Source organism: Mustelus asterias, chromosome 4, assembly GCF_964213995.1.
Source record: "Mustelus asterias chromosome 4, sMusAst1.hap1.1, whole genome shotgun sequence".
NCBI lineage: Eukaryota > Metazoa > Chordata > Chondrichthyes > Carcharhiniformes > Triakidae > Mustelus > Mustelus asterias.
Genome location: NC_135804.1, coordinates 3,146,094 through 3,160,764, shown reverse-complemented (window position 1 = coordinate 3,160,764; position 14,671 = coordinate 3,146,094). Strand labels below are relative to the sequence as shown.

Genomic DNA, 14,671 nt, shown 5'->3' with positions numbered 1-14,671 from the left:
AGAAACAATACTTTTCACTGTAACTTCATTGCAATGTTAATGTAAGCCTACTTGTGATACTAATAAATTAGAGGCTGACACTCCTGCCCTCTGGGTCCCTTTACCTGCAGTAAGAAGTTTAACACCACCAGGTTAAAGTCCAACAGGTTTATTTGGTAGCAAAAGCCACACAAGCTTACGGAGCTCCAAGCCCCTTCTTCAGGTGAGTGGGAATTCTGTTCACAAACAGGGCATATAAAGACACAGACTCAATTTACATGAATAATGGTTGGAATGCGAATACTTACAGCTAATCAAGTCTTTAAGATACAAACAAAGTGAGTGGAGAGAGCATCAAGACAGGCTAAAAAGATGGAGACAATACACGTTGTCTCTCCACTCACCTTGTTTGTATCTTAAAGACTTGATTAGCTGTAAGTATTCGCATTCCAACCATTATTCATGTAAATTGAGTCTGTGTCTTTATATGCTCTGTTTGTGAACAGAATTCCCACTCATCTGAAGAAGGGGCTTGGAGCTCCGAAAGCTTGTGTGGCTTTTGCTACCAAATAAACCTGTTGGACTTTAACCTGGTGTTGTTAAACTTCTTACTGTGTTTACCCCAGTCCAACGCCGGCATCTCCACATCCCTTGACCTGCCTCAGCTACAGTCACACCCTCCTGTCCCTGACCACTTTACAAACCAGAAGATACTATCCTAAGAGATGTGACTGAGATGAAGTTTTTTTTCACTCAGAGGGTAGTGTATCTTTGGAATTCCTGTGGAAACTCAGTCATGGGGTGTTTTGAAGACAGAAATCGATAAGATTTCTAGGTACTAAGCAATGGTGAAGGCAACAAATAGACAACAGAAACAAGGTGTGGGGAAAACAACATTTGAAAAATCAAAGGATATAGGGATAGTAGGGAAATTGGTGTCGAGGTAGACAACAAGCCATGATCAAGTTGAATGGCACAGCAGGCTTGAGGGGCTGAATGGCCTACTCCTGTTTCTATTTTCCAGTTTTCTCTCAACCAATATCTAAAAACAGATTATATGGTCATTTATGCCATTGTTGTTTGTGGGAGATTGCAATGCACTAATTGGCTGAGACATTCTCGACCCAATAGTGACTACATTCAAAATTACTTCAGTGCCCATGAGATGCTGAAGGAAGTTCCAAAAGAGGTTGTATCAATGTGCATATTGCATCACAATGCACTGCATTTAAAAAAGCTCAGTCTCAGGGTACCACAAGGCAAGGCATCCAGCCATCCCTAACTGCCCTCCAGAAAGTGGTGGTGAGCTGTCTTCTTCAACCACCACAGCCTGCGGGGAAGGTCCTCTGAAGGAGGAGCCAAGCTTTTGACTCAGTAAAGGTGAAGGCAGCATATAGACAACAGAAACAAGGTGTGTGGAAAACATTTGAAAAATCAATTAAAAAAATTAAGAAATGGTAAATGTGCATCTTTAATAAAGCAAATTTAATTATATAAGCTTAAATGATGAAATACAAAAAAAAATTACAATTGCAGTTCCAAATTTTTCTGCTTTGACTGTCAACTTCAAGTGAACACATGGGAGAGGATGAGCTGCCCTGGGCCCTTTGTTCATGGCATTTTGTGGCAGGAACAGCAATGACAGAGAATTCCCCTATGCACCATCATAGCGCCCAGAGTCACAGGGCCAAGGAGAGGGTGAGAGAAAACAAAAAGGATAGATACGCCACCTCTGTCCAGGAACTTGAGCAGGGGACAAGGCTTCATCACCCATACTATAACAAAACTAGTGTTAGTCCACACACATACAGCACTCGCACCCTTCCCTGCCCTACGTTAGCAGAACAGATACACTATTGGGAATGGTAGGTGCCACTGCCAACATCTGGCGCAGATTTTGGCTAGGAGGTGGACATGCCATCCGCATTTACAGCCACAGTATAACTGACCAGGTCGAGCCCCACACCTTTAACAGAGTATCCAGGAGGTCTGTGCAAACCGGATTGATGGGCTGGGGGTGGGGTTTGCTTCGGGAGATGAGGGACAGAGGAAGTGTCTGCTCCAATCATCATGCTGTGGGATACGCTTTTTATATGTTTCATGTTTCCCTTCCATGTCATTTTCTCATGAATCTGGTGAAAACAAACAATTTGACCAAATCTGAACACCAAAGAATCACATTTTTGGGGTTTTTGTTTAAAAGAAAAAAAGCAAATTACAGATGTAATTGCAGTTAACTGTAAATCAACATCAACTGGTGCACTCCAAGATAACACCTCTACTAATCAGGAGTCCACTTGCCAACCAATCAGCACCCTTCTCATATAGTATAAAGTTATTTCCCCTGACATCGGCATTATGATGATTATCCTGATGAGTGCAAGATGAAAAGTTTCGACAAGATGTCTCTTTTTTCAGCGTTAGTCAAATTACAGATTGTGAAAATTGGACATGGACAATACCTATTATCTGACTGCATTAACTATAAAAAGTTTTAGAACAGTAACTTTTCTCTGTAAATGAAGTTAGTTTTTCTTTAAAAACTCCTTTACTAAAATGTGTCAAATGTTTCATACCATGACAGCTATCATTGGTATTGGTGAAAGCACAGAACTGGAAAAGCTAATGCCTCTGACACAGTGTAGCTCTGTCTGGTTCATCATTAATGGGGAAAACCAGAACACTACAGTCATCCTTAAAGCAGGTAAAGGATAGCTGGCACTGACTCAATAAAACTGTGGACTAGGACCAGTCCCTGCCTCCCCATTTAACCCATGACTGTTCTGAAGGAAAGATCAGATTTTTCAATAAACATCTCCCTCTGATAATGTTGGGTCAAATCTTCACACCCAGTTCCATCTAGTGTGCCACCACAGGGCTCAACCAAGAGACTCTCTGTATCTCATTCAGTCCCAGTCTTCAATACCAAGAGTAACTCTCAGTCTGATCTCACCACCAATGTGCCTCATGGCATCAAACCTGACACTTCAGGATATTCCAAGGTACCAACCTGCCTCCAATGGTTAGCTCCCAGTGTCTTTCACTCAAAGGAGAGCAGTCTTCAAAGGAAATAAAAGTTTCCAATTGGTTAACAATAGAAAACCTCCAGATGTTTCGCTTCCAAGATGGATGTGACACATTCAGCTCATCACTACTTTGGCAAGGGTACGTAGAGATGGGCAACAAATGCGGACACGGCCACCGACGCCCAAGTCCCATGAAAGAATTCCAGAATCTCATCTTTTCAGATTTTTAATTTCTGCAAAAAACTAAAGTCTAATTTGACGTGAACAAAAATGCAGGCAGACCAGCTGTTTGTTTATATAGAAAGCAGGGTTCATTTTGGCAGATTTATTTGAGAACTTCTTAAAAAATAGTCTGCGCACAGATGATCGATGCGAGTTGGGTAAACACAATTTGACAAACTGCGCTTGTGAACCGAGCCCCTTGACCACACAAGGAAGACAACAGCCCCTCCAACCTACTGGGTTCAAACAGGAACTGATGCCCAGCCTTTTCTCAGTGTTCTGCAGTTTATAGGAGATGGAGATAGAATTAGTGGACTCCCCACTCTCCTGACCTTCTTCACTAGAACAGTTTACCAAATTAGTCAAATGCACTTTTAAAACCCATCTTTACTTACATGTTTTAAAATATACAGTGATGGTATTATGTTTTAGAAAATACAAAAATAAGATTAATACTGTTGATGCATTTACACAAATATTAAGTTTTAAAGTGGAGATCTGTTAGTCTCTCCAATTGGAAGAGTCAAATCATTTAACACAATGCAAGCCAATCAGAAATGACAACTTTAAAATTGTGTAAAAGAATTATCAAAACTAGCTGGACAGGGCTACATAGGACCCTTCTCTGCTACCTTCATTGCAGACTGGGTTCCAATTTCAATTGTCCTCTCCCTGCTCTCTCTCTCACACACACACACACGCACACACACACAAACGCACACAACCAGTCACCACTGAAGGAAGCTGTACATTCCAAACAATAGGCTTTTATCATTGGCACACAATTGCCTCAAGAGGACTTGAAGATGGGGGCATAACTTGTCAGAGCTCCGCATTTAGCGTTGCCAAAAACCCTCCAGGATTGTCTCAGAGTCCACCAGAACTAATCGCATGTACACTGCTGTGATTGAAAACCCAGGAGGGGGAAAAGAAACAGGGGTTAAAAGAAATGAATGTGATTTGTTCATTCACTTCTAACCCTTCAGTTTATGAGTTATAATCATATTGGAAATGTGGGATTCAAGGTGGTTTGATCAAGTGGGAGCTGGACCAGAAACGGTAACACTGAGCGATGCTGAGGGGGTCTGACACTTGCCCAGTGGGAATGGCGAGAGAAAGAGAGAAGGACGGAAATAGCCAATCAGTTTTCCAACTACACTATGCTTGTGACGTTAAACGTATTGGTCAGTTACTGGGTAGCTGGTCAGCAAGGAATTCGAGGAGTAAAAGGCAAAAAAAAGGGGTACAAGACCTCATCCAGCAGGAATGCTCAATGCTGGTCACCCCAATTTTTTAATGGTGATTTATTTTTAGAACATTGCGTGGGCATGCACATGTTAAGAATAAAATCTGAAGCAAGCAATTCTTCACAGTTGGCCGGTAGATTGGAGTTTGAAGGAGAACCACATTTCAGGGACGGGCAAAACCACAGGAATCACCCAGCTCACCACCAGGGCTTCAGCATGCTACATAAACATAACCTTTTAAAAACTAATTTCTGAAGAGAACTTTGCATTAGTGGGTGTGAACTGAAGTAACAGGCTGATGGCACACTTTAATCAATCTTCAGCTCAAACTGCTGCTGAAATTGCAAGATCTCTTGTGAAATTATTCAGTCAGACACAACCAATCCCACTGCCCTCCATCTCCCCCCAACCTAAAAACTATAATCCTCCCTTACACAACTAAACTGAATCAAGTACCCCCGCCCGAGCTTCCTGCGATGTTTGTTGAAGGAATTACAAGATCAAGCTTTGAACAACAAGAGGGGCCCCAGCAGTGGGCGGTGAACGTAGTTACATTATATCGACAGCAAGACATTCGTAATGTGTGAATTCACTTTTACAAACAGGAAACTGCAGAAACACTTCAAAACATTGTTTTCAATCTTACCATCAGCACAAAAAGTCTATTTGTCCAGTATCTGACAGATGCAATTTTTATTAAAAACAGAAAATCTTTTAAAGTTTAAAAATCTGACTTTCTGTGGCAGTCCGTCCAAGGAACCAAGACCACAGCTGCTGCTTTCGTGTGAAACAGGGAGGGAGGGAGGGAGGGTGGGGATAAATAGACTGCAGTCACATGTGACCGAGGTGTGTAGGGATAAGTCAGACCCCATTTCACAGTCATACTGTCCTTATTTTTATATATTTCCATTATTATTTCAGCATTTATAATGGGAACAGTAACCTTGTCAGTCTGTAATGACAGTCACCATTGGTGGTGTTTCCATCGGAGGTGCAGTTACAGTGTGACCCGTTTACACAGGCAATTCCATCATAGGTGTTTGAAGTACAAATTTATAATGGAAAAAAGGTAGCTTGTAAGATTTTTAATAGATTTTTCCATATTCCCTCTGTCAGGTAACAGCCTATCTAAAGCAGCTCTAAACCTGGCTTCAAATTTTCTATCAAAGGGTATAAAACCCAAAATGTCAATATCTTCTTCCTTACGGATGTTTATATACACTTTCATCATGTTTCTACATTTTCAATTTTTACTTCCGAATTTGGTTTGTGACAGGCGTTTCTCCAACAAACACAAATCAACTCTATTCCCTTTGTCTCCAACCAACTCCCCGCTCGCCCCAGGACACCCTGCGGTGGGGGAGGGGGGTGATGGTGGGAGGCCGGTGAGGCACAAAAGATTGCCCATTGTGGGAGCTGGAGAAATGCCACATACTTGACGAGGGACAGCAGGTTCTGGGGTTGAAAAGGACACCCAACTACTGTAACTGAGCAACTCAGACAAGTGAAGTGAAACAGCAAATGCTTGGGGATGAGACACAGCTTCGATTAGACTGCAGAAACATTTCAATCCAAGAACTGGACTGTGTCACGCTGGTCAGAAAGGCAGAATTTGGAAACTCTTAAGGCTGTGTATTTCATTGGCTGGGTGCTAGGCCCAGCTTAAAAGAATATTAACATCCTTCCCTTGACCTTTTGTGGAGCACTCATAGGAGAGATAGAAAGAGATGGAGTGTGACAGCAAGCGCGCACGTGTGTGTGTGTGTGTGTGTATATAGAGAGGGGGAGAGGGAGAGAGAACAAGCATGGAAGAGAAAGATAGTGTGAGCAAGAGAGATGGATGGAGTGCATGCGAGAACGAGTGTGCATGAGTGAATGAGGAAGATTGAATGAGAGATTATATGAGAGAGAGAGAGAGAGAGAGAGATTATTCTGAGTGGCGGGCGGCACATGGTACTTTTATAGAAAAGGTTTACCCAGCCAAACAAGTTTGTGCAGGTGTCCAGCCAGGCTTTTTTTAAAAACCTTCCCCTCGCCTGACACCCAGAATGAAACAACTGACCAATTCAATGCCCTGCTAACCACTAGCCATCTGAGTGTGTTCGTGGAGGTCAGCCAAGGGTGATCATTGTGACTGAAGCTCCCACCCTCAGGATGCGGGGGTGCAGTCCGTCACATTTCGCGATGACTGCAAGACTCCCTTCCGAAAACGTCACTGGTTCGTTTATAAAAATAAAAAAGGTACAAAAAATTATATAGATGATTTTTTTTAAAATGTTTTTTTCTTGATACAAACTATAAAACAGTTTGAGCAGCTCTTATATTTAAATAATGATTTTTAGTTTAACTTTTTATTCCCCCCCCCCGCCCCCCCATGTCATTGATACAACTGTATTCAAGCATAGTCGATACAGCGCTCACTTCACTGCCCTTGGTAAGAGAATTTTAGAAATAGGTGCAAGGTTATTACCATCAATTCACTTTCCCCCATACCCCACGGGTAACACAAGGTTAGTGCACAGGGACATTTAACGCCTCATACTGTGTAGGTCAGTCAGCTTACAAAAAAGACAGGCCGTATAACTCAAAATTGAGAAAGTGGAAAAACTCAAAACTTCAGTACATTAAACCAGCAACTACACCACGACATTACAAAGATTAAGCTACTCTTTAAAGGAAATGTACCCTAATGAGCAGTCCAAATGCTGCAGGGAGGGATAACAGCACTTATCCCAAGCGTCCTCGCTGTAAATTGGGCTTTAAGCTTATTTTATTCGGTCGGGGGAGGTCTAAGAGACATGTTTCAATGAGTTTATGCTTTCATCCAGCAGCATTGGGGCAACTCACTGTCACGCCGATTGGTTGTTAAAGGGCCCAAGAGTCTAGTCTGTACCCACAGTCACTGCAGCAGGGAACCAGGTGATGGCAGAAATGTCAGGTGTTCAGACCAGGAGTCAAAAAGCTGTCATTTTAACCTTGTTCTGGTTGTGTTCAGCAAATGTGCTACACGGGCAGCTTTATGTATTTAGACTCTTGTCCATTCTCTCCTCGAGATGGCTGGGAGCTAATATGTCTTATAGACAGCTCTGTGCACCCCTCCGAACGCACCAGGCTCTCTAGTGACAGGACCCGGCAACTGGGCTTGGTGTAAACAGCCGTCCGCTAGCCAATGACCTGGTGCAGAGTACAAACTCTCAAAACATTGACTGGAGTGTAGCAAGAAGGCAGATAACAAAGCCACACACTGAATCGCACTGCCAACTTCTGACTCTGTGCCATTGTAAATGGATAGCACTCAACTAGAGGGTGGTCCAACAACCAGATATAGATACGACAATCTGTCTTCTTCTGGGTTGCTTCCAACTGGCAGTTGGAAAGTACAGAACACACCACCAACTGAAACATTTACATGGCAGGGTAACTTCACTCACAGCATTTACAAATTGTGTGACTAGTCACTAGAATACAGAACCCTTTTTAAAGTCACTTCCAAACACTTAGTATTGGTGGAGATAGGACTGTCTCCTTTCCTGCTTGATGGGGTAGGATTTGAAGCCCTTGTTCATGGTTTTGTGCTGGGAAGCTTGCTGCTGCTGCTGCTGTTGGGACTGTTGTTGTTGTGTGAAGGAGAAGTTGGAAGAGATCCCTGTAGATGGAGAATTGTCGCTGGCTGTTGACCACACAGGCGACTGGAGAATCTGCATGGAATCATTCCACTGGCTGACTGGGTTTGTCATCTGATACAGAGAGGTACCAGGATTGGGCATCGTGTTGGTGAGGGACGTCGAGTGTTGCCAGGGAGCCTTCGGAGGCCAAGTCTTGGTTTTGTTATCCTGCGTAAGAAACTGTCACAAATTAGTGTAATAGCGAGGTACATCACAGCAGACCTCTCAGACAAAATTCAACCTGGGTAAGAGATGCTTTACAGGGGCAGATGGGAAATTTAACTGAACTTAGTTAAACAACTCCGACAAAAGTTATGGTAGCATGTCACAGTCAAAATGATCCACTGTAGTAATAGGCCACTATCAATAGTACGAAGATCTCAGCAACAGTACTGGCACATCTACTTTCTATGATTCATAGAGTCCCTACAGTGCAGAAGGCAGCCATTTGGCCCATCGAGCCTGCGCCAACAGCAATCCCACCCCGGCCCTATCCCTGTAACTCCATGTATTTACCCTAATCCCCCTGACACTAAGCGGCAATTTAACATGGCCAATCCACGGTGGCACAGTGGTTAGCACTGCTGCCTCACAGCGTCAGGGACCCGGGTTCGATTCCCGGCTTGGGTCACTGCCTGTATGGAGTTTGCATGTTCTCCGTGTCCGTGTGAGTTTCCTCCAGGTGCTCCGGTTTCCTCCCACAGTCCGAAAGATGTGCTGGTTAGGTGCATTGGCCATGCTAAATTCTCCCAGTGTACCCGAACAGGCGTCGGAGTGCGGTGACTAGGGGATTTTCACAGTAACTTCATTGCAGTGTGAATGTAAGCCTACTTGTGACTAATAAACAAACTTTAACCAGCACATCTTTGGACTGTGGGAGGAAACCAGAGCACCTGGAGGAAACCCACGCTGACACTGGGTGAATGTGCAAACTTCACACAGACGGTGACCCTCGGCTGGAATTGAACCCGGGTCCGTGGCGCTGTGAGGCAGCGGTGCTAACCACTGTGCCGCCGGGAATTGAACCCGGGTCCCTGGCACTGTGAGGCAGCAGTGCTAACCACTCTGCCCAATGTGACTGGATTTTCAGCAAAGTGAAATTCTGACAGTGTGAAATCTTTTCACTGGATCCAGTACTGAGAAAAGTATCCTGACATGAACACAAAATAAAAATAAAAAATGTTGCAAACGCTTAGAACACAGGGGAGAGCAACCATGGATCACAGCAAAAACGTGAACTCTGCTCCACCCTCACCTCAGATGCTGTCTGAGAATTTCCAGCATTTTCTCTTTAAATTTCTGATTTGCTGCCTGCACTCTATTTCACTTTGTCCTTCGGTCGATCTATCTGTACCACCTTCAATGGAGACCAAAACTGCAGGTGTGGCCTCATCAAAGCCCAGTACAAATGTATCAAGACTTCCTTATTCTTGTACTCCAATCCCCTTGCGACGAAGGCCATAGTGCCATTAAACTTGCTAATTGTTTGCTCTGCCTACCTGCTCAGTTTCTGTATTTCCTGTGCGAGTGTACACAAATCTCTCCGAGTATGACTATTTACAAATTTCACGTATTTGAAGAAATATTCTACTTTTATATTCTTACAACTAAAGTGAACTCCACACTTCCCCACATCACACTCCATCTGTCATCTTGTTGCCCACTCATTTAACCTGTCTATATCTCTTCGTAAGTTCTGCGTGTCCTCCTAATGAGGGACAGAGATGGTTCCGCTCTCGAGTTTAAAAAATCAGAGGTGATTTCATTGAAACATACAAGATTCTGAAAGGGTTCAATGGGGTGGAGAGGTTATTTTCCCTGGCCGGGGAACCTAGATGTGGAGATGCCGGCGTTGGAATCTAGGTGGGGAACCTAGAACATGGGGGCGATCATTTAGGACTGAAATGAAGAGAAAGTAGTGATTCTCTGGAATTCTCCACCTCAGAGGATTGTGGCTGCTCCATCATTAACTATATTGAAGGCTGGGATAAACAAATCTTTCAGGGAACCGAGGGATTTGGGGAGCAGACGGGAAAGTGGAGTTGAGGCAGAAGATCAGCTAAATGAATGATGGAGCTGGCTGAGGGAACCAAATAGTCTGCTCCTGCTCCAATCTGCGTCATTACAACTTGCTATTTGAAGTAGCTCTACGGTGCTGGAGCCCATGAAACTGTATCCCAGAGATCTAATGCAGCCTTCTCCCCCACAGGCGTACACTTACACCCAGGGGGTTTCCCAAGTAGCATTTGCAAAGAGCAGGATACCTATCCAGCTGCTACTGCCCCTGGGAGGAGGAAGGGGGGATACATGCACAAGATGAAACAGTATATTTTTACACATTTGTAAAATATAAAACTTTAAAGACAGGAGAAAGATGTTTTATGTTCATACCTGGCAAAGATCATCTGGTGTGGGTAAAACAGGAGGAGATGGTAGATTAGCAGTCTCTTGATCACCACTGCTGTGCTTTCTGTAGAACAGAGCAATAAAGGTATCTTGCTGGATAAGTATACACACAGTAGGCCCCTCTCATTCAAGTATCTCAGAGAGACAGATGGAATATTCCTATTGCACCATTCACAATCTCAGAACAGCTCAAAGTGTTTGGCATGGTCAGTGGGAGTACCCATTGTTGTAATATAGTAAATGTGTCAATCAATCTGTGCACAGTAAGATCCCTCAAACCATAATCTTATCCACATGAGAGGGTGGGTATAGCCTCGATTTAATGTCTCATCTGAAAAGTGGGACCTCTGGCAGTGCAGCACTCCATCACTACGACGATAGTAGTAACAGTCTGGACACCGAGCTCAAATCTCTGGACAGGGAATTGGACCCATGAATCAGAGACAGAGTGTTACCCACTGAGCCAATGTTGACACCTACAAGCACATAACCAAGAAACCTCAGTGCGGTACTGAAGGAGTGCTGCGTTGTTGTCAGCCTGTTTTTTGGTGAATATTATCTGTCCCAGTATCATTCGAAGAGTAAGCAGGTCTCCGTAACCCCATCAATATTCCTCTCACATCCAATGTTCTCAAAGAACATTTTAACTGGTTATTCAACACACAGTAGATCACTGTGACACAACATCTGACCTGTTCATATATTTAACAGGCACCTCACTTAAAAAAAGCAGTCGTTTCAGTTTGAAAGGATACGGCATACGCTTTAAGTATTATTCATCCAATAATCACAGAGTTCAGAATCAGGAATAAAAACAGTAGGGATCTTCCAAGTACTTTAAAGTAGAACAGAAATTTAATTTAAATCAGGAAGATTATTATACAGCAGTTGTGATATACAGAGCAGGATGTCAGGGAGAACACGTTAACACTGTCGGGGATAACTCTAACCCTATCAGTGATCAACGATACCTCGATACAGTCAGTGACCGGGGAGAACTCGTTACCAGTCAGTGACCGGGGAGAACTCGTTAACAGTCAGTGATCGGGGAGAACTCGTTACCAGTCAGTGACTGGGGAGAACTCGTTACCAGTCAGTGACTGGGGAGAACTCGTTAACAGTCAGTGATCGGGGAGAACTCGTTACCAGTCAGTGACCAGGGAGACAGTTTTCTGCTCAAAATGTGACCATGTTTTAGGTTGAGTCAGTCAGTGAATCTCCTCCTTACCGTCTCTGTTTGACAGCAGCAACAAGGTCAGGCCCTGAGAACATGGAAAATAAACTGTCTCCGTTAGCAGACGATGCTTCATCACTCGAGCTGGCAGAATCTCCCTGCGTCCCCGACCAGCTCATTATATCTCTGTAAAAATACAGGGGTGGGCAGGGGGAATGGAGAAGAGAGAGACACACAATCAGCTCCACAGATTCAACTCGGAATTGCAGGCACACCTTTTGCTGGGAGGCAGTACAGCATTCACTTTTGCTCTTCCTGCTCCAAAGCTGAGATTGAAAGGGGTGCGCATGTCCTGCACCCCATCGCACTGAAGCTGGTAAATGATGGGCAGCCACTTAGGATTTTAAGAAGGTTCACAGCCAAACCAGATCTTGTTCTCATCTGGCACTCACTGATGACTGAATGGCGACCTAGAGTCCAAATCCATTTTTATTAACATTGAAGCCAACTGCAGCCCCCTCTATTGCCAGCAATAGTTGAAAAGTCCCCTCACCACAGTACACAAGATATCAGCTCAACATTTCCAGGCTTTTTCCCAGGGTGGAAATGGCTGCTGCGAGAGGACACAGGTTTAAGGTGCTGGGGGGTAGGTACAGGGGAAACGTTAGGGGGAAGTTTTTCACACAGAGGGTGGTGGGCGAGTGGAATCGGCTGCCGTCAGTGGTGGTGGAGGCAAACTTGATAGGGTCTTTTAAGAGACTCCTGGATGAGTACATGGGACTTAATAGGATGGAGGGTTATAGGTAGGCCTAAAAGGTAGGGATATGTTCGGCACAACTTGTGGGGCTGAAGGGCCTGTTTTGTGCTGTAGCTTTCTATGTTTCTATGTAACATTCATTAACTGTCCTGGAATTGAGTGACATGGACAGCACGGTAGCACAGTGGTTAGCACTGCAGCCTCACACTGCCAGAGACTCAGGTTGGATTCCAGCCTTGGGTGTGTGTGCAGTTTGCACTTTCGCCTCGTGTCTGCGTGGGTTTCCTCCGGGTGCTCCGGTTTCCTTCCACAACCCAAAGATGTGCAAGTTAGGGGGACTGGCCATGCTACATTGCCCCTTAGTGTCCAAAGATGTGTAGATTAGGAGATTAGTGGGGTGAATGCGTGGGGATATGGGGATAGGGCAGGGAGTGGGGCTGGGTAAATCGAAGGGTCGGTGCAGACTCGATGGGCCGAATGGTCTCCTCCTCTGGACTGTGATTCCTCAAGACAACATGGGACCATTTGGCTCAGGTACACAGAGATTGAGGGCAGTGGTACCTCATGTCTCTCCCTGGAACCTCTCCTGTTCAATGCAGGTCTGTAACTTGTAACCCTGCACCATGTTTCTCATCAACTTTTACAGATGCACCATAGAAAGCATTCTTTCTGGTTGTATCACAGTTTGGTATGGGCTCCTGCTCTGCCCAAGACCGCAAGGAACTACAAAAGGTCGTGAATGTAGCCCAATCCATCACGCAAACCAGCCGCCCATCCATTGACTCTGTCTACACTTCCCGTTGCCTCGGCAAAGCAGCCAGCATAATTAAGGATCCCACGCACCTCGGATATTCTCTCTTCCACCTTCTTCCTTCGGGAAAAAGATACAAAAGTCTGAGGTCACGTACCAACCGACTCAAGAACAGCTTCTTCCCTACTGCCATCAGACTTTTGAATGGACGTACCTCGCATTAAGTTGATCTTTCTCTATACCCTAGCTATGACTGTAACACTACATTCTGCACTCTCTCCTTTCCTTCTCTATAAATGGTATACTTTGTCTGTATAGCACGCAAGAAACAATACTTTTCACTGTATGTTAATACATGTGACAATAATAAATCAAATCAAATCATGCGTGGGTATTGGCCTCACCAACTCCTCCCTCAGCAAATTATGACTTTGGCCACAGGGAAAGTGAACTGCCAAGTTTGCATTCCATCCAGATACAGGATGGTGAGGCCTGGATTCAGGGAGGGGCAGAAATAGTAACCATAGTTTCTGGATCACTGAAAGCAGCAGTGAGAACAGAACCACGAGTGCTCTCACTCTCGCTCTCTTGGACACATGCATCACACAGCATCCCCAAGAGTCACACACTCGCTACACAAGACACACACATGTACCACACCCTCTGCTCTCCAGCCAACATATGCACCCTCCTCTGTACTGGCACATTTGCTTGCCCTTCCCGTCCCTGCAACACCATGGGCAGTACAATGACAGAGTGGTTAGCACTGCTGTCTCACAGCACCAGGGACCCGGGTTTGATTCCCACTTGGGTCATCTGTCTGTGTGGAGTCTGCACGTTCTCTATTGTCTGCGTGGGATTCCTCTGGGTGCTCCGGTTTCCTCCCACAGTCCAAAAGACATGCTGGTTAGGTGCATTGGCCATGCTAAATTCTCCCTCAGTGTACCCGAACAGGCGCCGGAGTGTGGCGGCTAGGAGACTATCACAGTAACTTCATTGCCGTGTTAATGTAAGCCTACTCGTGACACTAATAAATAAAAGTTAAAACCACTGCCTGTCCTCTCCCCACACTTGCCCACAAACGACACACATACCCACAAATGACACACATACCACACACACACACGAACATACTGTCCTCTCCAATCTCCACCCTAACCCGCTCCCCACATTCTCGCTCTCACAGAAAAACACACTCCCTCTCCAATCGCCACCCCAACGCCCCCATTTCCGCACAGACACATACGCAATGCGTGTTTGACCTCTTGCACCTACCCCTCAGTGAAACACTCTGATGGCTGCCACGTCCTGTGAGGCTCGTCAGGGATTGGCCAGTTGGTCCTTGCGGTGCTGTGTCGTCGGACGTGTTGCACTTGTCGTTTTTGCTGCATAGCCTGACTAACACCAGCCACGTACCGGGCAAACTCTGGGTCTGAACCAACTA

At 44.9% G+C, this 14,671-nt stretch overlaps 1 protein-coding gene across 6 annotated transcripts in view; it reads right to left on the bottom strand.

Annotated features, from left to right (window-relative positions):
- Positions 1–1,437: 1,437 nt before the first annotated feature.
- The window catches only part of garre1 (granule associated Rac and RHOG effector 1), a 202,900-nt gene continuing 189,666 nt past the window's right edge, over positions 1,438–14,671 (bottom strand). For 3 of the 6 annotated variants that reach the window (XM_078210516.1, XM_078210517.1, XM_078210518.1), the window contains exons 11-14: positions 14,503–14,668; positions 11,774–11,905; positions 10,531–10,609; positions 1,438–8,319 (exon numbers count right to left, since the gene is read on the bottom strand). In XM_078210516.1, coding sequence (XP_078066642.1) covers positions 7,972–8,319; positions 10,531–10,609; positions 11,774–11,905; positions 14,503–14,668 — 725 coding nt within the window. In that variant the 3' untranslated portion in view covers positions 1,438–7,971. The remainder of the gene's footprint in view (positions 8,320–10,530; positions 10,610–11,773; positions 11,906–14,502; positions 14,669–14,671) is intronic. The other 3 variants (XM_078210519.1, XM_078210520.1, XM_078210521.1) reach the window with 3 other exon arrangements.